The sequence below is a fragment of the Genypterus blacodes genome, unplaced genomic scaffold (genome assembly GCF_046128005.1).
Source record: "Genypterus blacodes isolate CSIRO-AG114 ecotype Tasmania unplaced genomic scaffold, CSIRO-AGI_Gbla_v1 ptg000147l_1, whole genome shotgun sequence".
Classification (NCBI taxonomy): domain Eukaryota; kingdom Metazoa; phylum Chordata; class Actinopteri; order Ophidiiformes; family Ophidiidae; genus Genypterus; species Genypterus blacodes.
In genome coordinates this window covers 537108-559812 of record NW_027466949.1, presented here as the reverse complement: position 1 = coordinate 559812, position 22705 = coordinate 537108, and the positions used below count along the sequence as shown (strand labels likewise).

The window sequence follows — 22705 nt, the reverse complement described above, 5'->3', positions numbered from 1 at the left end:
TCGTTGTATTATCATATACAATGACAATAAAAGCTATTCTATTCTACTCAGACAGTGAGGCGAGGTGAAGGACCCCTGGATAACAACAGGTCAAGGTTTGCCTCTCTCCAGTGAACGCGTGTGTGAAACTGATAAGCCCGGGACATTCCTGTGCCTTATCTTTACCTCACCTTCCTCATTCCTCAATACCTAAAGTACACTTCCAGCTGCATGAAATCACATCGGCTGCCATGCAGACCAGGACACAGAAACGTCACAAACAACAAAAATCTTGATGCTGTAACCAAACCGTCAGCAATGTCTGATCTTAGTTCTCGTTTTTAGGCTACGAATTGTCCGTGCTGTTGTTTCTAGATGTGCAGAATTTGCAGTATTGCTGCTCGTGTGTGAGACAGCATCAAGAGGAGGAAGAGTGTGTACCAGCACTAAGGACATGATGGACAGCAGTGTGTGTTTACCACTAAGAACTAAAACTTCCTTCTGTCAAGGACAAACTAAACCACTGTCTGACTTGTTGTCTTGATGATAACAATGATATCTGGACACAAGCAGCGGAGCAAACCGTCTGATGTAATGTCGCCATAGAAACTATACCAAAGTGCAGCAGTAAGAAGACGGATCATTTCATCTGCTGCCTCCACGCTCGTCTTTCATGTCGCCTGGCGTGGAGGTACAAACAATGGAGAGCGCTCGATCTATATATGAGCATCAAGAAACGTTTCGGCCACTGCGGCTCACTTGGACGTCTCGTGTTTGTTTTGAGCTCGCTAACCTGCCAACAACGCCGCGATTCATTCTGCTGCACGTTCCAGCTCACGCTGAGGAAAAACTCTATTCCGGCGTTTGGTAAGATGACACATAAAAGTGAGAGCCATTTATCGCAGCGATATACCACACGAAGCACAAGTGCACACAGGGGAATGAAACAGCTCGCCGGTTGTGAAACACGAAGACGAGCGATTTTCTTCTGAAATAACAAAGTAGACCGCACAATGGAGGGTCTATTTCACAGGGTGCACATTAAAACGAGAGAGAGAGAGAGAGAGAGAGAGAGAGAGAGAGAGAGAGAGAGAGAGAGAGAGAGAGAGAGAGAGAGAGAGAGAGAGAGAGAGAGAGAGAGAGAGAGAGAGAGAGAGAGAGAGAGAGAGAGAGAGAGAGAGAGAGAGAGAGACTCGAGACTACCTTCAGAGACTCGAGACAGAAACTCCATCAGCAAAGCTCATCAAGTTTGAGCAGCGGGGTACAAACCGCAACATAACAAAGCCAATTTTGGTCCCCGATTGCCCGGTTCTTGCTCTAATAAGAGTCTACTTTACCTCCTCTGATCTCGCTTCCAAAAATTCTAAATATTGCCGATTCTTTCTGCTTGTCAAGTTTAATCTCGAGTGTTCGCCGTGATTCCCCATATTTGAGAGGCGGGGCTGGCAGAGGGTGAATGGAATCGGTTAGTGTGTAATTGTGGTTGTTTGTGTATTTGCTCAGAGGAACAAAGCACTATAAGAGTTATTATTCCGCTCTAAGTGCTTCCATATGGGCCGTCCCACATGTTTCATCATCTATCTAAACACTCGCAGATTTCCAATAATCGCCTGCCAAAGCTGTGCTGTGCTGTCGTAGCGTGGAGGTGTTCAAAGGAGACGGGCTGCTGGGTAGAAGAAGAGGATCAAAGCGTGTCAGAGCCAGTCGCACCTTTGAAGAACAAACCATCGGGCTTTTGTTCACTTTTCAGACAGAGGCCTCGCACGAGTCGACCGCTCTTTCCTCCGAACTGATCCGTCTCCTTTTCCGTCTTCCTTGCTTGGCACTCGCACAGTTTGTCCCATCAGCCACTCTGTCGCCTCAGTCACCGCCTCTGCACACTCCATGGAAAACAAAGACGTCCCTCCGCTTTGTTCTGTCGAGACAGCAGGTATCCGAATTCGGACTCGCAACTCTAAGTGAATCCTCTCGTGTGCCACGGCGTTTTCCTGTCTGCACGGCTGCACGGCACAGGCGAGGAATGGCGGGAGAGGTCGCTTGATTGAGCAATAAAGGGATCTCAGGTTCATGACAGTTGTGGCGTTCGCACTCAGTGTGAGGATCATACTACACCGGTCATGTGCCAGCATCCATAACTGGCTAATCTGAGACTATTTATAGGCCATTTCATTATTGTGAATTTCAGTGGAAATTCATTAATTAGATTCCGATGTAAACGTGATTAATCAGTGCTCGGTGATTGATGCGTCTTTTTTCTTACTTTAATTGAACTAATCACTCAGTGTGTAATACAGGATGACATTTAAACGATGCTCGCAAGGTCGCACACGTCACACGGATGTCTAATGTTGGAAATTAACAGGACGGGTGGGAAAAATGGATGGAACATAAACAAAAAGTTGCCCGTCGGGTTGAGCGAGGAGAAAACTTTCCAGTTTCCCCTCAAAACGTACGAGCCGGGAGGGGGAGGAAGGATCCATCCATTCTCCTGGGCGACTCGGCTGCAACTGAGGGGTAATATTACATTACATTACATTACGATCATTTGGCTGACGCTTTTATCCAAAGCGACTTACATTACATTTACCACCCTTCGCAGAGGGGGGAGCAATTGAAGGTTCGGTGCCTTGCTCAGGGGCACCTCGGCAGGGGCTCGAACCGGCAACCCTCCGGTTCCCAAGCGGAAGCTCTACCCACTAATATAGCGGCGTGGTGTCACCGGGGGGGGGTGTGAGTGTGTGTGTGTGTGGGGGTGGGCTGAATTAGCAGCAGAGAGAGAGTACGGTTTAAGGCATCAACAATACATGAATGAAAACATGATTAGTGTACACAAAGATGGGCTGAAAGCAATGGCGACGTGCGAGTGCAGTAATATTTGAAACGATGCAGTATAAGTAAAAGCGTATAAGCTGAGTGCTTCAGTGCTTCAGACACTGACTTGACGCTTTATTCCTGTTGATGTAACTCTGTGATCGTTTCTATGGCTGCAGTAAGAGGGACTGAATCACACCAAGGCCTTTCTAATGGTTTATTCCTCTTTTACGTCCTAAACAAAAGCCTTATCAAGTTGCAACAACTCAATGAAAACCGAGCGAGACGCCGACTTATGCCAGGGCTTCTTTACTTGATTGCGTAATACTGCACAGACTAGTAGTTCCAGGTACGAAAGCAGGGGTGTTGCTCAAGAGACAGGAGATTGTGATGTTTGAGTACCGTCTCACCCCGTCGTCCCCCACGAAGGAATCAGCATTATCAAACCTTTCATCATCATCATCATCAACACAGAGAGCCTGTTTCTGTTCCTCTTTCTATTTAGCATAGAAGCCAATAAGAGATAAAAGGCTCTTTTTAAAATGTTTGGTGCTGGAGAAAAGAGAGAAGGGGAGAAAGAGAGAGAGACGTCCTCTGGCAGCAGAACAAGCAGAGATGGTGGACAGGCAGGGAGGGAGGGAGCCAGCTCGACAGTTTAGATTATGCTGACTGTAATTGGACACTGAAGTACAGGGGTGTGTGTCTGTGTCTGTGTCTGTGTCTGTGTGTGTGTGTGTGTGTGTGTGTGTGTGTGTGGAAAGTATACGCTCATCTTTTTATGGCGTACCGGCAGAGCCGAAACTCCAGCATGAGAACAGGTAATGTTTGAACATAAGTGGGTGGGTTGGGAGGCGCTGGGGCCAGATTAGGAGGCGAGCTGTCACACTGATGTGGGGGCAGAGGCAGGTGGTAATTGCTCCGCTCGGAGATACTCCACCTTTGGGGTCACCGCACATGTAAAGTTTATCTCAGAGGTAAACACCAATTCTACTTTAAGAGTGTATCTGAGGTTAAATGTAAATAACCATCCAAGCACATTAATCAATCACATTATCGCTTCTAATCCACTCAAAATCATCTTCTTGCCTCATTTAGGGATATGAAATCATGACATCATACTTCTTATTCTCAGATTAAGTTGACATTTGAAGTTATCAACCTCAGCTCAGATATCTGCACTTACAGAACAGAGACAAACATGTTTACTTAATCAGATATTATGATCAATAACACGATCAGAATCGATGTGTTTTGGTTTCAGTTTACACGGAGGTGTGGTGCGCATCCGTCAAACACAAGCTCACACACCGATTCTGACTCAATTATTTCAACACTTGCAATGTTTCGGACGCGTTATCACAGTAGGAAGTCGGGCAGCTTTTGTTAGAAAAAAAAACTAAAACCCGAACCCGCACCACTTAGGTCCTCAAGGTTGAGAAACAATAAATTAAAGGCAGGTTTCACTAATTACAATATGGAACCGGTGCGCGTCACGGAACGCACTTGTTCTCCGCGCAAAGTGTGTTTTTGACGCAGTACAAGTGACAACTACGCAGAAAGCAACGAGTCCTACGTGGAGATAAACACAAACACGACGTCAAACTTTCGCATTGCGTGGGTCTTTGTTGGGATTGCGTGGATTATTAACTCACCGATGCGTTTTTCCACGTGTGTGTCCGGCTGAAATCCTTCGGCGATCCTCTCCGGCTCACACTCTTCTTACTCTTCGTCCACTTGAAGCAGCCTCCTCTTCTTCTTCCTCCTCGCTGTGGTTATCTGCTCAATCTAACCCGTGACATTTCTGCTTAAACATCGCGCCGATTCCACTTCCACTTCCACGACGGCTGCTAGTGTCTGCGCGGCAGGAGGAGAGTTTGTTTTTCCTGCTGCCGTTTCTGCGGAGTGTGTGTGTGCTCTTGGGAAACCAGTAGCAGGTTCCCAGCTAGACTACCCGCCAATCACGTAGAGTGTCACTACACCACGCTGCCTGCACTCATATCTGCATTTGATTAGATTAAATTAAAACCTCTATCAAATAAAAATGTAGTATTTTTGAACACACTTTAATAATTCTATTGCACTCAAATAGAATTGTAGCCATTCTGAAACATGTCATCATAACAACCAACTCAACAGGAATGTGACAGGAGCAGTGGTTCTCAAACGGTGTTCCTAGTACCATCAGCGCCCTCTTGTGGAATCTATGAAAATTATGTTATTGTGACACATTTTACACAAATAAAATGGGTTTTACTGCAAAGACTTTGGGGTCATGCCCCTCCTACAGGTGCCGGCCGCATCAGTGACTCCTACTGGTTGTTCTGAGTACTGCATGGGGGTGACACAGGTGAGCCTCCCTCTAATGTTTTTGTCTAAGGGCTTCCTCCAAATAACAGACCTTCTTTTCATAAAATGCAATTGTAAATGGCTTTATTCAGGAATGTAAACCCGGTATTTGAGTCAGCCTTTTAAGTATTTGTGTGAACATCCTGCTCGCATGTTTGCCTTAGTTGAAGAGAGGACAATTACTCAGATTGTTTAGTGCTTGTAAACATTGCTGGTGTGTCGTAAATTGTGACATTCTGAGCAACAAGTGCATGAATCCATCGCACCTGATGAAGTACTTTTCCTTTATTTCCAAGGAAACACCAGCCCAATCCTGAGCAACTCCACTCTCCGAAGTATCATCTCGCCGTGCTTGGGAGGTTTGCCATAAGAAACAAAAGCAGTCAAACTTCTTCAGGTGTCTCCATCTGACAGGCCCGGGCGAGCTGAACATACCCCAGCAGCTTATTCCTGGATGCGTGGGTGGGGCCAATGTTCGCCGGCGTCCTTAAATGCCAGCTGTTGGCCACCGTCTTTTGTTTCCACAGCCATGCCAGCAGCAATCTGTTCCCTGGGAATTCACACACAGAGGCGTTTGGAATTCTTTGTGTGTGTGTGTGTGTGTGGATCTATCAATCTGCTTCATGTTTTGCTTGGCTGAGCATGAGTCATCCAGATTCCCCACAGAGCTTTTTTAATTCCTCTCTCTATAGATTTGGCTTCTTTATCGTCTGTATCTGTATTCACTTTGGAAGCAATGTAGACATCATTGCCTCCTGAGTATCTTCAGAGTTTTACATGCTTCTGTTTCTGTCTTTGCAGCTGCTAATTAACATGTAATGGTGAATGATGTTCACGGAAGCTCATCATTATTTGTTATGATCTGCACAAAAGAGCAGTTGTACTGGCAGATGTCCTCCTGTCAGCTGAGAAAGCGGCGGCGTTAAGTGAATCTCAAACTAGGATGAATTCATTTATCTGTGGTTGATAAACAGCAGGAATGTTCCAGACGTCTATGTTCCAAGCTTCATTTTTTAAATTTAAACTGCACAGTCTTGCTGTTTTGTCCGGCTGTGCTGCTGTTATGAAGTATTTGTCTCCATAAGGTGTCACCGGGATCTCACTGAAGGTAAGATGACATAGTTTAGATCCAGAATGTGTTTGGCAGCTGGCACATCCATAATCAAACATGAATGCTCAATATTATTTCTCTGGCCCTTTAAGCTCTGTGGAATCCTGTGTTTGTGAGATTATCCTGACAACAAGCTGATCAAGAGCTGGAGCGCGTGGAAAGAGTTGGTTTCAGGAATGCAAACTTGGTAAAGCGTTTGTTGAATGTTCTGAGAGCATTATTACCCCCCCTCTCTCCCTCTCCTGCCCATTCTCATTTACAGAGGCTTGTCTGCTGTGTGTAACTTCTGATCCGATAGGCTTGTTTGGCTGCTAAAGCTGCAAAGGCCTCTAGGACAGAAAGCAGATCTAATGGATTCAGTGCAGAGACTTTGGTACAGAAGTACAGAACGGCACCTCTGTGCTCCCCTGCACGCGCAAACACTTTCTGAGTAATGAGTCACTTTTTCCAGGTTGAGGGAAAAAGAGAGCAGTGGCTATATGAGATACTTACACACACACACACACATACACACACACACACACACACACACACACACACACACACACACACACACACACACACACACACACACACACACACACACACACACTCTCACACACAAGCAGAGAGGGTTAAAAGGGCATTAGCTGTTTCCTGCTTGTGAGTCTGGGGATTCAGGCAGCTGAGTTTCTCCTGGGAGATACTGGCTGGTGGAAAACTCACTCAAGCGTCAGTATCTGCCACACAAACAGTCTGCACGCCGATTACCCAACATACAGCCTGAGAAGCCTGACAGAGGTTATTGCTCAATTCATGGCTGAGGTTACGTTTGGATGCATGACACGCCGCAGAGACTCAGACGTCCTCCGGGTTTTCCCGGATGTGGACAAAAGTTTCCAAGCCGCATTATAGGACGGCGATCTTACAGTGAGGAAGGAAACAGAGGCGGAACGGTAACCATAGCAACTCTAGTGGAAAAGACTGATCACTCGCCGAAGGTTTGTGGTGTAACTTTCTCTTAGAAGTCCAACAGTTAAGTCAAACTAAAGTTAAGCAGCCTTCCTTCTACCAATTTCTTCATTATAAAATATTCTCTGATTTTCAAGGCGATGCCAAAAGAGCAAATTAGACATTATAAAATATTTTGGGGAGGGCTATAGATGAGTCTGAAATGTAATACTCCCATAATTCCATTTTTATTTTCCCTTAAACAGTTTCATAGTTTCATTTGTCCTCACAGATTGGCATCATCACATCTTCATCACGCTCTCATTTTGGGATGTGGATTGGAGCTCAACGTCCACATAAAGACAGTATGTAATGAATGATGATGATGATGATGATGATGATGAGGTTAACGCTAGTATCAGAGCCATTAGAAGGGAAGTCCTCCCACTAGAGACAGGAGCTGCCGTCGCCCTGGCACTGCATCTCTCCTCCCTCCTCCTCCCCAAATGGAAAACACAAACATCCTCTTCTTCATGTTCCACGTGGAGCTGGCGGAGGGAGAACCAAGGTGCCTCAGGCTCTGGTGGTGAGCAAGGTAAACACGGAAAGGTCTGACGATAGAGGAATGGAACGGTGCAAGGGACCCTTTGCTCCAAAACTTCGCCGGCTGCTTCTCATCTCCGCGCAGGACCAGATGGCTACCACACACACACACACACACACACACACACACACACACACACACACACACACACGCACACTCACACACCCAAGACACACTCCCTGTCTCAACTTTTTTTTCTTCTCTCTCGCCTTTGCTGCACAATCAAACACTGCATTTGTGTGATTTGTTGCTTACGCTGCACTGTGTGACGTGGAAAACACACATAAAAGTCCGGAGAGGAAGAAGAATCACATTCAGAGTCATTGTCACTTCAAAAAGCCTGTATTTGCAGTGTTTTTTTGTGTGTGTGTGTGTGTGTGTGTGTGTGTGTGTGTGTGTGTGTGTGTGTGTGTCTGTGTGTTTGTGTGTGTGTGTGTGTGTCCTATTTGAAATGTATTTTGAATGTCTGACAGTATCAAAGGAGCGTACGTGTGATTAGTTTTTGTCAGGCTCTCATTAGCTTGGAACTTTGTGGAAACACGCAACTGCGTTGTGTGCAGCTGTCAGAGAGGCCGCGCCTGAAACCGCTTGTTTAGGTTTTGCTGTCAAGTGAAGAAATAAATGTGAGTGCCTGTGTGTGGGCCTGTGGGCCTGTGTGTGTGTGTGTGTGTGTGTGTGTGTGTGTGTGTGTGTGTGTGTGTGTGTGTGTGTGTGTGTGTGTGTGTGTGTGTGTGCGTGTGTGTGTCTGTGTGTGTCTGTGTGTGTGTGTGTGTGCACTCCTATCTGCTTTAATAATCCACTTTTAGGATCATTTCATAGTGAGAAATAAGAAACGTATCGTCCTTGGATTTGACAGATTCTTCCTATAATTATATCTCACATGTGACCCCCCCCCTAACCAATCACAGTAGACACCCAGCATATGTAACCAAGGCCTCTGAGGTGGTCTTTGCTCACTTCTTGTTGTTGCAGGATGTTGTTTCCACTTCAAATTTGCCAATTTCCCATGTTCAATCAGATTTCTTTGCCTGAGTGCACTTGGCTTTAATTCCCAAGGTAACCAGCATGAATGTGACTACACTTGGCTTTAATTAAGCCCTTTGTTGTACGCAGAACTGAGTCTAGTGTGGCAGCACAAATAAGCATTTGAGGGGGAACTCTGCATGGAGCAAAACCACATTTAATGGCTGTTACACACTTTGTAAAGGTATATCTGTCAAAAGGTTGGTAATTGCTACCGAAAGGCTTAATGTGATTAGAGTAGAAACCAGGTAAAGATCTGTCAGATTATAGGAATGATCCATGTGACTAAAGTGACTGTTAGATCATCGCTCACACTGATGGGGAATGTTTTGTTGATGCTGTTTCAATATTTCAGTCCCATAATTGTAAAACAATCACAGCCAAATTCATTGACCAAAGAGAGACACTTTTATTAAATCTGAAGCACATTTGAACCATTCATCATCTGAATGCCACTGCAGCCGCAAATAATGGCTTTCATGCTCACATCAATCATAGCTACTTTGTCATTTTATGAAATATAGCAAAGAAATGTGCTTTGATCCCCTGTTTTGAATTCTAGATGAATAATATAAAGCTAATTAAATGCATGCATGTTCAGTTCAATCCCTCATCTACTTTTGAGAGAAGAGAAATCAATATTTAATTAAACCCAGATTGGCGTCTTGTGAGGGAGCGAGTTCACTTACATGGAACTATTTTTCTATTTATCTATAACACATTCGTCTTGACACTTCTCCCCTCTTCCTCGTTCTTGCCTCAGTTCACCGTATATAACAATCGCCTCCCCTGAAGATCAGTGATGAAAGATAAAAGGAGAGGAGGCATTATGCAAGATGTGCAAGGAGATGCGTGAACATGCACCGCTGCTAAAAATAATTTCATTTTCAACATGTCAGGCCAGTATTCTAATGAGAAATTAACATTGCACTGACATTGTGCAGTGCATTTTCCTCACTTACTTTGAATAATAGGACAGGTAAAGCTGGAAACAAGGAACACATTCAAAAAAAATGTTATTATAAATATATTTCTATTTTTATTTCATTTCATCTTATCTTATCTTATTTTTTTTCATTCTACTTATCCTTATTGAATAGAATTCTTACATTTTTTGCATACTCAGCATTTGTGTTTAAATTGCTTTTAATGTTTTATTGTTTGTTTCATTGATATTGTTTTTTCATTGTTTAATGTTTTACTATTTAATCTTTTGTCATCTCTAATCTTTTCTCGTTTATCTTTACTTGCAACGTGTTATCTTAGTTTTTAAACTGATATTGTATCTCACTAATTATAGACACTTTGACTTTGAGTGCTTTGCTCAAGAACACAAGGGAAATGCAACTACATGTGGCGCGGCTCTCTGGTCACCCTCCTCCACGTTCCCTCCCCACGCTGGAGAAACGTTTAATCTCACTTTGCTCTCAGTCGGCAGCTTAGGCTCGGAGCAAGAGCAGGATTTGGAGGAGACGGATCCGTCCTGAATCAAAGTTAATACTCCGGGTTGTGCTGAAGTGGAAATCTTTTTTTCCAAGCAGCTCGCCGGGCAAAGGACTCTGTAATGGAGCCACATATCACACGGGCCACTTATCTCATCCAGACAGAAAGAGAAAATTGATTGGTGTGTGTGTGTGTGTGTGTGTGTGTGTGTGTGTGTGTGGTGTGTGTGTGTGTGTGTGTGTGTGTGTGAGAGAATGTTAAGTTGTTTGTGGTAAGTCCCCTTTATCATTGTGTTGGATTATAATATTAGCATTAGAGTGAATAAATCCTTAAATGTGACCCTGTGTCTTTGTGTACTTTATATTCTATACAGAACTGTAAATACATGTTGTGTCCTTTCTGCTGTCATGTGTCCTTTGTCCCTGTCTCCTAGCAGCCCATTCACTCTACTATTTAATGTTTTTTTGTTGCAGATCGACCATCAAAAGTAGCTAATTTAGCCAATTAATGTGCTCAAAAAGGTAACAAGAAAAGTCCAATCATAGTCCAGTGTGTTGGTCTCATTCCCTGGCCGGACAGGGCGATGGAGACGAGGACACACAGACGGACAAGGCAGCACTGAGGCTTTGTCTTTCATTTCTTTTTATCTCTCCGTATCAGGGAACAATCTGGACCAAACAGGCACAAAAGAGAGGAAAATAGAATGGAGTCAGAAAGCACTGCTCCATTTATGAGCACATCAACATCTTATACCTCAATATCTCACACGGAAGACCATTCAGAGTCAATCGAGTGCCAATTTTCAATCTGCCTTTGGAGTCCCATATAGTCCCATTATATTGAGTTAGCCAGCGTGAACTATAAGATTTGGGATAGATGAAATGATAGAATTTCACAGAATGTCTTGATTTAGGAGGATTTCTGCTTTATTTTGTAAGTTACCTCACTTAATATCTGGAATCTATATAGTTTTACCTGTATTTTCTGGTTTGCAGTATTTGTCTATTTGCTCTGAGTGTTGCCTGTCTAGGTGTCTAGGTGTGTGTTCATGTAGTTGCACCTGTCGACCTGCTAGTACACAGAGAGGCACCTGGGATACTCTCCAGTAGACAGCTAGACGTTTGGGCGTGCTTGACGTGTGCGTGAGCGTGCAGTTCGCAAGAGTCAACAACAGAAGCACTTGGCGTCTCTATTAAGATAAGAAACCCACGTGAAATGACCTCATCAGCCTCGGGATCAGCGCTGAGACTTTAATGACACACTTGTAAATTCTGCATCCTGGACCTCAGGGCAAAGGTGTTACAAAGTGTATGAGCTCAGGCAGCCAACAGGTGAGATAAAGAGGTGTCAGGTGTTTACAGATCAAACAGTGTATGTGTGTGTGTGTGTGTGTGTGTGTGTGTGTCGTGTGTGACTTCACGAGGATAATAACCATCAACCAGAAACCATGAAATCATCTCCAAACATAATGCAAATGTGTTCATCAAAAGGTTACATCAGTTAAGAGAAGAGCTCTCTCTGATCATAGGACGGACACACACACACACACACACACACACACACACACACACACACACACAAGCAAATTTAGAATACACAGATTGACAGTCACTGGGAAAGTTATTTGAGCACTCAGTTGTTGTTTTGACCTTTGAACCAGTGCGAGCTGCCACACCGGCCAGTTCAGCAGCTCCAGAGTGACATCATGACATGGAGATAAGAGCCTTGGACTCTTTTGGGTTTCACGCTGGGAGACTTTTCCATGGCAACCAATCTCAGATGTGTCCAAAATAACGGCAGGAACACATGTGAGCTCTTTCCAGGGTGGATTTTCTTTTTTTCCCCCCGCTTTAATATCTGAAAGAGGTCAGGCTGGCATCTTTAGTAATGGTGCATGTTCTGTTGAAAGCCGTTGTCAGCTATTGAAAACAAATTCAGAGCAACAGGGAATATGATGAATTACCACTCTGCTCCTCTGTTTGTTTGCATGGTTTGTGGTCGTTAAAGAGGAGGGAGTTTTTCACTATTCCACTTTTTCAAGCAGAAGAAAAAAGGCAGTGCAGCGAAGTCGTCCAAAAGCTTTTTGGCCGCGTGGAAGGCACATAAGGGAATTACTTTAACACACACACACACACACACACCCCACACACTCACGAGAAACATATCAGACTACTTAGTGATTTAATATTCTGTCATTTGTTGTAAGATGACAAAACAAAACATCCAAGGATTTATGTTGTGCAGGAAAACACAGTTGAGATGAGGATAGGAGTTTGGAAATCTAATAAATGTGCTGGGACAATTGGCCGCTCTTGACAAGCAGTGATGTCACCTTTGCGGATTACAATAAGAGATAATTGATGGAGGCAAAGGTCAAAACCTCAGTCTGTAGGGAGAGGAGAGGAGAGGAGAGAGGGGGGTTTCCTTTGAGGGAATCTCTAAACTAGCTTATCGGCTGTCATGGCTGACATTATCTACATCAATCCCTTCACTGCAGGCTAAAGGTGGCCCGGTGTCACAAACACTTTCCTCCGTGACATTAACAATGACTTTTACCGGCTGTGAACTCGGGCTATGAGGGGAAAAAGCCGAGTGATGCTTCCTGGAATTGAACTATCGCAACAGGTGCTTTGTTGTCTCCTGCATTGTGTTATTTAGGAAGTGCGGTTTGTGCGTTTTCGGCCTTTACCGCCTGCTTTGTAATTGTTTGTGAGCTGTGAATTCCTCATCCATCAACGTAGGGATTTTATGGAGAATACACTTTCTGGCATTGGAGTCTCTTCCCCCACGTCACATGCAGGTCGTTATCCACCCCATCCCTCTCAAGGGGTCGGAGGAATTCCACAAAACCAGGTGGAGCCGCCGCTGCCTTTCCAGAACGGAGACGTCACCGCTTCCCACACACGCTGCCGACACACAATGGGACAATTCCCACTGGAGCGCAGGCAGAGGGAGTTTCAGAGGTAGTCGTCGGCATAGGGGGGGTTAGTGGAGGTGGGGGCTTTGTGGGAGGGAAAATTGAGAGAGAGCAATAACATAAAGGTGTAGCAGGGGTGGGATTTGATTTGATGTGCGCCTTTGTAATGTTACTGCAGTCCCATGTGCCTCTTCCACACTGGCTGGATGTTCATATTTCTTTTGTTCCCACTGCAATGCAGCACACATCAGCAAGTCCTGCAAAGTCCTGGACGGCAAGACAATCCAACACGCCGTCACTCATCAAAGATACGTGCCGCTTGAGTGTAAACATCTACTTTGGAATCTAATGAAAGGAGGAAATGTGCAGAACAGATGCACCCTCACATCTGTACCATCAACAGCAATGACATCACCAACTTATTTCACACACACCATCAAGTCTCCAGACCGTTTGAGGGGAGCCATGTCTCTTTCTCTGCCATTGACCCTCCTGTTGCAGCTGTGACCTTTGCTCGCAATCATTTTTACGGCAAATTCCTCCCTTGTTTAACCTGTGATCCCCTCTGCTGTCATAGCAACATGATGCCATTATGGACCTCAGGTGTAGCGAGCAGCACCTCTGTTATCATGGCCTCTAACACCTGCCTGTCCCAGATAGACAGACAGGCAGAAAGACAGAGAATGCATCATCTGATCTCCTCTGCAATCTGTCATTCATCTTCTCCTGATGGGATATAAGTGAACACTAAGATTTAGGAAACATTGGGAGAAGTTTGGAATCTACCAAACCAAACTACTGTGGGCTGAGACTGCAGCCAACAGATGGGAGTACAGATTGATGTATACTGCCCTCTGGTGCTAATATGGCGCTATTGCAACAAGTGGTGTTTTCAATTATTGCTTCATCCATTCTCACACTTTTATAGATAAAAAGCTTCTCCACTTTCTCACACTTCCACACAGTTAGTTGAGTATACAGTTTCTACCAGTTCCCCAGATGCCAAATTAGTCTGAAGGCACTTTATCTACTTTGACTTTTTTAAACATTTGATAATTCCTCAGATAAGTCTCCAAGCGCCATACAATTCCAATGACTCAGAAGCTTAACAAACGAATCAACAGAATCAAAGGCGGTAAAAAACTCAGCTTAAATAAAAATTACTTTTATTTTTAAAATAAATGCATTTATACAGTCTGAAAAACAGCAGGACATGCACTGCTGCTCCGGACGCTGAAGGCAAACAAAAACAACATCTGAGAAAAAAACAACAACACTAGTTTGCTTTTCTCTTTACTTCTTTGCATTTTTGCGGGTTTGTCTCAAACTCCAGGGTTTAAACTATGTGGGTGTCCTTCATTCAGACATTATTAAATGGTACACGTCCTTTGTGACATAAATCTGAATACTAAGTGATGTAATTCTTTTTAAAAATGGACGCACAGGCAAATCCACGCACAGCATCAGTTAAGCAGGGGAGGGGCGGGGGGGAAAAGCAACTCTGTGCCACAAATGTCCGGCAAGAAAGAAGCAGGAAATGAATTAAATGAAATAAGAGATGCAAGGGAAACAGAGCGCATTGAAAGGGCGAATATATATATATATATAAAAAAAAGATAGAATGTACTGGGGGAAAAAAAATCTTCATCAAACCCTTTGAACCTGGAGTTTGAGACTAGTGTTATCTTCATATATATTCATATATATCTTCATCTGAAAACTCAGTAAGACCGCAACATAAGCAGGCACCATTCTGAATACTAACCATGCTGACAGATGCCCCGCCCCCTCTCGTCTGTAACAAACAAGAAAGAAAAACTTCCAACACCCGCCCCCCTCCCCAAAAAAACAAAACTAAAATCAGAAAGAAACACTGTACAATTCTATAAAACCTGTGTTTTTACATTAGTTACAAAAACTAATACTTCATTTTGACTGTTCCTTCACACTGAGGACTGAATTTAAAAAAAAAGCTTGCATATTCATTCTTCAAACTCAGTGACCTTTTGCTGGTGTGTAATGATAAAAACAATAATACTATATGGTGGAAGGAACAGAGGAGCGATAAAAAGAAAGTTTAAAATGAAGATGTAGTGTACGAGCACCGAGGCGAAAGGTGTTGGGGGTTCAATTCCACCGACGCCATTTCAACACGTGCCGTTGAAAATTAGCAACTTGCATCTCGGTCGATAGTAAATCAGACAAAATAAACCTCCACTTTGGCACAAAATGATTCCAGATGGAAGAATTTCAAATGTGCAGTGTCAGGGAAGTGGAAATTTATGATTTAACTGCCTTGAATTTAGGTTTCATTACTACAGGCATGTCCATCTTCCAAAGGTCATTCAGATACGCAGAGAACGCTCAAGACTGCGGCGAGGATCGAACACAACACCAAATGACATTCTAAAGACAAACACACATGGATTTTCAGTGATCATCTATATAGTTAATCTGTTTTTCTCCTCCCGTGTGTCCCCCTCAGACATGCTCGCCATCAGCGGCCCATTATAAGCAAAGGCAAAACTCATACCGTCCATACCGTTACAAGTCACACCGTCGGCACAAGCGATGCAAAGGGAGAGACCCGACAGGGAGGAGACACCGCCCGTTGCTGCTGCGGATAAGCTTTCCATGAGACGCGAGACATTTATGGCAAAAAAAAGGAAATAGGACGACAGCTTATTCATACACAGCACTGTATACTGCAGAAGTGCTTACAAGTGACTTTAAAAGAGATTAAAAAGGTGACAATTCTTCATAGAGTGGATAAGATGGACAGATGCCCCTTCCGACTCGATACTTTCCACTGTGTCCATCTTTGAGGATAAATAATTTGATATAACTGCAGGCATCTGTGGCACTATGATCACAATATATTCTAGCTGGCCGGCTGACGGGATGACATCAGCTCCTTTAGTCCAGTTGTAGAAGAACGAAAAAGAGAGAGAGAGAGAGGGGGGAAGGGAGTGAGGAGTACAGGTGAAGATGTGAGTCTTTGGGATTAAAAGGACTTAGTGGGTTTGTCATGGACGTAAGTTGATGATCGTCACTGCAGGACGAGAGGAGGCAGGAGGGCTGGACAGAGGTTGTCGGGGGGGAAACGGAGACAAACTGTCCTGCTTGTTTGCGTGTAAGGCTTCCGCTCAACCGCAGGAGTTTAAGTTCAGAGTTTATCTGGACTGCATTCAGCAGAATATTAGTGTTTTAACCAATGGCCTTGTCAGCATTAATGAAAAAAAACGCGACAGTTAAAAAAAAAAAAGGTGTCAGCTGTGGCATAGTGGTGCTGCGCCGCGGCTCAACGGCACAGATCCAAACAAATACAGAGACCAAGAGATAGTAGAATAAAATAAACCCATAAAATGTGGTTCCACCCCGGCCCCTCGTGGCCCCTGACCTCCCCAAACCCCCGGCTGTTCAGACCCAGCCGCTGGTCAGCTTATAGAACATCTCCTCGTCTAGAGACTCGTTCTGGTCCTTGGCGCGCGTGGACAGGAAGATGTAGCCGCCGATGAACTCGTGGACCACCTTACAGTCCACCTCGGCGCAGACGAAGGACAGACTCGGCTCGTCCGCAAACTCCACTGTCACCTGTGGACACGGAGAGGATGAAATATTGGTCACAGGTTTGGATGTCAAAGGTGGAAGTGTCAGCCGTCAGAGGAGAATAAGCTGATAGTAATGTAAGGGAAGGCTCTGTTGCTGTGACTGTTTGGAGCATTTCTGCCCTCTAGCGGTCACAAAAATGTTGATACAGAATTCAAATGAATGAGGCTGTTATCAAAGTCCAAAGCAAACATCTGGATCACTCCTGGAGCTTGTGTTCCCTACCATCTTGATCTCCCAGTTGACGTTCCACTGTTTCATGTTGCTGAAGCGCCAGGTCTTGATGGCGTCTCCAGTGCCGGCGTCCATCCGGATCAGACGGTTGTAAGTGATACCAATCAGCTCCTCCCGCTTACCGCCCTGGAACCTGCAGAGGAAGAGGAGGAGGTCCAACGTGAAATTACAGCATGTGGATTAAACAGCTGAGACAGACGGGGACAGAGATAAAAATAGGAACAGATACTTACTTGGCAAGGAAATGAGTCATTCCAAACTCGGGCAGGGACTGCCACGCCTGGATGAAGCGCATCTTGGCCTCGATGAGACTCATCTGGGCCACATTCTGGTGGGCTTCAAGGATCCGGGCAGAAATCTGACAGATACACATAAACAAAAATTACAGCCGTGCCTATTAAAAACAGTGTGATGCCACAATTCAACACACTTGCTCAGTGTAAACAAATGTCTCCCATCACCACAACTGAAATCACCCACTGAGCCCAGACGCCCACATAGAAAAAAGTGGAAGCTGAAAAGACGACAAGGATCTCAGTCCATCATGTGAGGACGGTAAGGGTAAGATTCAACTTCACACAACAAGAAAACGGACAAACATGTAAGCACACATGGCTTTCCTAAAGAGCCAAGACTTTAAGGTTAATGAGCCAAGGGAAGTTTCCAATCTGTCCGTGTGTGTGTGTGCGTGCGTGTGTGCATGTGTGTTTACTCTTACTGCAGTCACAACTTTTATGATTCAAATGATTCAAATCTCTCTCCACGATGAGGAATCTATCATCTCTTTACTGGGCTGTGGTTTTGTTTTGGACCGTCCTAATACTGCTGAACACTTTCCAGGATCTGTGTTTAGAGGTGGGAGTCACTTTTTCCGACGTTTCAAGCCACTACCGGTTTCACTTCACGTCTCTGTGGTATGAAAATCAACATTTTGGAACTTGTTTTAAATAGGTAGCCATGGTGATGTCAGCGGGGCTTTATTTTTCCACCTTGGCCACACACTAGTTCAGTCTTAAAGAGATCATTTATTAATGACCTGTGAAGTTGGAAGCAAATGATAATAATTAAAAACGTGTGACATCAGGTATGAATAAAGCCGATTATTGTGTTTGCGTTTGGAATCCGGCTTTTTTTCCCACAGTCCCTAAATCATCACGTTTACTTTGATTAATAACCAATCTTAACAGAGATTATAATTCTTGAATTCTAGGTTCATACTCTACAAACATGAAGGCGACATGGAAATTTGACATTATTGAAAATGTCTACTGTAATATGGGTGTTTTGTCTTACCATCTTCTCTTTTTGTTAATACACACAAGGTATCAATGTTCTACTGTTTGAATGGAATGGAATAAATATCTAAACCCATGTTAGAGGCTGAGGAACGTACTCTAATGACACACAACACACAGAAACTAACAAGCCAGATCTACATCTTACTAGATCTACATGCTACTGATGCTGGTTAACGTGAGGCACCGTGAAAACAGATCTCAGTTGAAACATTTGTGCACGCAGCTACACCTCACAGGCACCCAGCGGACGCACAACTTCACTTACCAAGTCCCTGATAAAGCCTGGCTGGAGAGGGGAGAGGCAGGGACGGGAGAGGGGGACACAGAGGGATGAAGGTGATGCGGACAGGGAAGAAAGAAGAGACAGATGGGACAAAGAAAAATAAGCAGGTGATTTTGTGTGGAGGTGAGAGAGAGAGAGAGAGAGAGAAAGAGAGAGAGAGAGAGAGAGAGAGAGAGAGATTGAAATTGAATCAGAATTCAGGCGTAATTGTAATAACACAGAACAAAGATGCGAGACGGGTTTGTGTAGCCTGAGGGGGGGGTCATGCAATGTTCGGCCTCAAGAGGGAAACAAAGCACAGGAGCAGCAGTCACACTGTAGAGGGGTTCAGAGCCGTGAGGTGTGTGTGATACAAAGACACTGTTCATTTCTGGGTGGAAAGGTCTCAGCCCAGTAGAATGGATCTGTGTATGTGTAAACTTTCATAACAGCCGATTGTGGCGATCAAACTGCTTGTACGTCTGGTTCCATCCACAAGATGGCGCTGTATAAACAGCAGCTCAAGTATCCTTTCTGTTATTAGTATGCTTTAATCATTTGTTGTCTCTTATGTAAATCTATACGTTTGTCCTGAGACTAAACCAGTACAACTAATCTTAAAGTTCCTGTGCGTATCCTCTGGGAAATGCAGTAAGGAAGTCTCCACGGATGATTCTGGCAGCAGGAAGTTTAGTTAGGGAGGGAGGGGAGAGGGGGGGTGCAGCTGAGAACAAGCGGGCTTTTCCCAGACTGTTTTCCCGCGCAGCATTCCCAAGCACGGCTCATTTCCTGAAGCCCACCGCCCACTACAAGAGTTGACGAGCACATGCGTACATGCCACATGCCAGCGCTGTGCTTTGATGTTGTGCCTGAGGATGCCTCAGGTCCTAACTGGGTTTGTGAGCGACACCAGAGGCCGCCCAGACAGAACCACAGCCCCACATGGAGAGAGATACACCCTCTGAGCTAAGATGAAGAACAACTCGCTGTGATGATCTCACTGTGGTCCACTGTAACAATAGCTCTTCTTGCTCTGAGGCCAAAGTGCTTTTTAGGCTCTTAGACAACGTGTGTGGGGAAACGTGGCACAGATTTCTGCTCCAATATGCAACTTTTAATCACTATACACGGTCGTTACTCCCCTTGCTCACTTCCCAAATATTTCCTGTTTGATTCCCTTCCTCTGCTGACGATCATCGCCTCTGTGCGTACAGGATGAGCCACGCTGGGTGTCTTCCACACATCCTGTACATTTCAATTTACAGCCATTTCTGAGTCATCACTTACCGACACACTCCCTTTAGCAACATTCCACGTTTCTTGTACGACTTAAACAAAACCAGATTGAGTGAGTAAGCTGTGAGCCCGCCTCCCTCTCTCATCCCATCCCTAACTAACACAGCTACAGCAGCTGTGTACTCAGCTGGTCCAATGTACACACACCAGCCTATTGCTTCCATGTAAATCCACTGGGCACAGGGTGCAATTTTCCTATCACTTACAAGAGAGTTAATCCATTCTTTGTGCTTAAATATACACCTAGTTGTTAGGAGATCTTCTGGTGGCCCAGCAGTGATAGCTCCATGCTGTTGGGTGCCAGATGCTCCGACTTTTTGCTTTTGTTAACACAAACTAGGCTAAGATAAAAGGAGTACCTGCAGGCCAGTGGACGTCTATCCAACCGATTCCATCGTCTACCAGTGCAAAACAAAGGTTGAGCACCGAGATAATACATCCATCAAAGCTTGCAATTCAGTCCTAGGTGAGCATCTCTACTGTAAACGTGTCGAGTGGTATGGACGCCTGCTGTCCTGGTTTCCCCTCGGACGGGAGGAGGCGGGGGAGGGGAGGGAGTGAGAGAGGGGAGGACGAAATGTAGTAGAGGAGGGGAGGCAGGCTACATTCCAATGCAAGACAACCCTGATGCCAGGAGGAACCCATCTGGGAAGCATCAGATGCAGCACCGTCAAACCTTTTGGCAGACTCATCAAACATGTAAATTATCTCCCAAAAATACACATAAACAACACGGCCAACTGTCTGTCTGTCTGGTGCTACCAGTAAGGGCTACTAGTGTATCAGTATGTTTTTAGAACTTGCAGCAGTGAATATGTTCACTCTCCATCCGGGCCTTTCTCCCTGCATGGTTTACCTGCTTGTTCTTGTATTTCTTCAGGTAGCGCGGGGACACCAGGCACTCCGGGTTAATATCGGTGGTGATGGGCTCAATGAACTGGGGGTCAGGGTTCATGTGCTGCATCTTGAGGAAGGAGAGAATGTTCTGGACCTCCAGATTGTAGGAGCTGTCGGCCATGGTCTTCCCTTTGGAGGCCAGGCGGCACGCAGCCATCCAGTGGGCGTACTGCTTCTCCTAGAGGACAGAGTCAAGCAGGTTGAGTGTTTGGAGGTGCGTGTTAGTGTGCACGGCTGCTTCAGCGGTGGTAAAAGCACAAGGAGCCGCATGGAGTGACAGGAATTTGCGCATTAACTTCATTCATTAGTCTCACCATGTCACACCGGAGCCAGATCTCATTCATGCCGTCGGCCACAGGGATTAGCAGCTTGATGTTGAATTTCTGACCCGAGATGTTAACATCTGGAGTTACCTCGCAACCTACACGTGGGAGCCACATTGGGGAGAGAAAGAGGGGGTCAAAGGTCACAACCATTCTTCAAACATTCCACCGTGGATCACATACTGATGGAGAAAAGGCACGGTATTCCTTTTGCCAGCGTGGGATGGGCTTCTCCGTGTGTTTACACATAGTGAACACGTGTGTGTGTGTGTGTGTGGGTGTCTGTACCTCTAAGATTCATTTGGAGAGCAGGCGTCCCGTGCGACTCTTCTTTACTCTTATAACAGGAAATTGTGATGTCCTTGAATGTGCACCAGTATTGCTTATAACCCTTCAGTGTCAGTTTCTTGGGTCTGGAAAATATACAAAAGATAGAGGGAGACATGTCAGACCTCAAGTGGAAACTGTCTTTCTTAGAGTAAGAGAGTAAAGCTGTGTTGGTGTGTGTGTGTGTGTGTGTGTGTATGGAGGTGCCAAGAGAATATAAAGACAGACAAAAAAGAGGGGGGAGCCGTTTCTGGAGTGCAAAGTCAGCACGGTGAATAGGAAAGGGGCCAGCTTTGGACGTGAACATTAAGAGTGGAGCATTATAGAGGAAATGCTTCTTGATGTAATGTGCCCCTCCCAGGGTTTATACATTTTATGAGATAGCCACCCCAGGGGCCACCTGCCTGTCAGCAAGGGCTCATATCCAAAAAGAAATATGCTTCAAAATAGTCTTAGTACTGTTGTAATCAGTTTCTGAGGCCAAACTGAAAACCCCAGCCTGCAAATTTCTTTTGGCAAACAATCAGTCCATTACCCTGATGTATAACAGACTATAACTCCTCCTTTTAGCCAGCCTCTTAGTTCCTTACCAAAGCTATTCAACACCTGCAATCTGCAAATTGAAGTTTGTGTTGTATGCTAGTAAAGCTAATCTGCAGGTATTCACAAAAAGCCGACAAAAGCCTCTAAACCTGACAAAGGCTGTTAGAGGGTGAGGAGATCCAGACTGTTTCGTCACATAAAGGCTTTTATTACATTTATGTTAGTGCTCGTCTAATCTACCAATTCTCTTTTTAAAATTGACCTTCTGGTCTCCTACGGTGTTTTTAAATCTTTGCTTACAGACGTTGAGAAGGCCAGTTTAGGTTGTACTATTGTTCAATCTGAGGATTTCCATGTCATGGTTTGTGTTTTGTCATGTGATTGTGTTTCTGCAGTCTTTGTGAAACTTGTTCTGCGTCTTGAAAAAAGGAGTTATTTAATCCCATTGGGACTTTCCTGGTCAAATATAGATTAATAAATAAAAACATATTTTGGAGAAGTGCAATCTTTGCACACAGCATTTTGAATAACACAAGTTCTGAATAAGGACTTACTTGAAGACTTTGACGTAATCGGCTAGCTCAGGAATAGATGTGATGTCACCCTAGGAAGCGGCGGAAATCAAAACATTGTTAGTCTAAGCCTGAAACATTTCAAGAAGAAATAGGCAGACATAACCAAGACTGCGACCCCAGACTGGACTTCATCTGTGTGGAGCTGAGGCGGTGTTTATTATGTAATACCTTGGCGCT

General features: G+C 44.7%; 2 protein-coding genes across 3 annotated transcripts in view; both read right to left on the bottom strand.

Moving 5' to 3' along the window:
* stxbp6 (syntaxin binding protein 6 (amisyn)) overlaps positions 1 to 4737 on the bottom strand; it is a 41415-nt gene extending 36678 nt beyond the window's left edge. Inside the window, exon 1 of one of the 2 annotated variants that reach the window (XM_076165595.1) lies at positions 4443 to 4737. The gene's annotated coding sequence lies outside the window, so the exon portion shown is untranslated. The remainder of the gene's footprint in view (positions 1 to 4442) is intronic. The other variant, XM_076165596.1, reaches the window with a different exon arrangement.
* A 9576-nt stretch (positions 4738 to 14313) lies between these two features.
* The window catches only part of fermt2 (FERM domain containing kindlin 2), a 32742-nt gene continuing 24350 nt past the window's right edge, over positions 14314 to 22705 (bottom strand). Inside the window, exons 9-15 of the mRNA XM_076165538.1 lie at positions 22508 to 22557; positions 21372 to 21496; positions 21075 to 21181; positions 20720 to 20938; positions 17241 to 17365; positions 16999 to 17140; positions 14314 to 16758 (exon numbers count right to left, since the gene is read on the bottom strand). Of these exons, the coding sequence (XP_076021653.1) occupies positions 16585 to 16758; positions 16999 to 17140; positions 17241 to 17365; positions 20720 to 20938; positions 21075 to 21181; positions 21372 to 21496; positions 22508 to 22557 (942 nt within the window). The 3' untranslated portion in view covers positions 14314 to 16584. The remainder of the gene's footprint in view (positions 16759 to 16998; positions 17141 to 17240; positions 17366 to 20719; positions 20939 to 21074; positions 21182 to 21371; positions 21497 to 22507; positions 22558 to 22705) is intronic.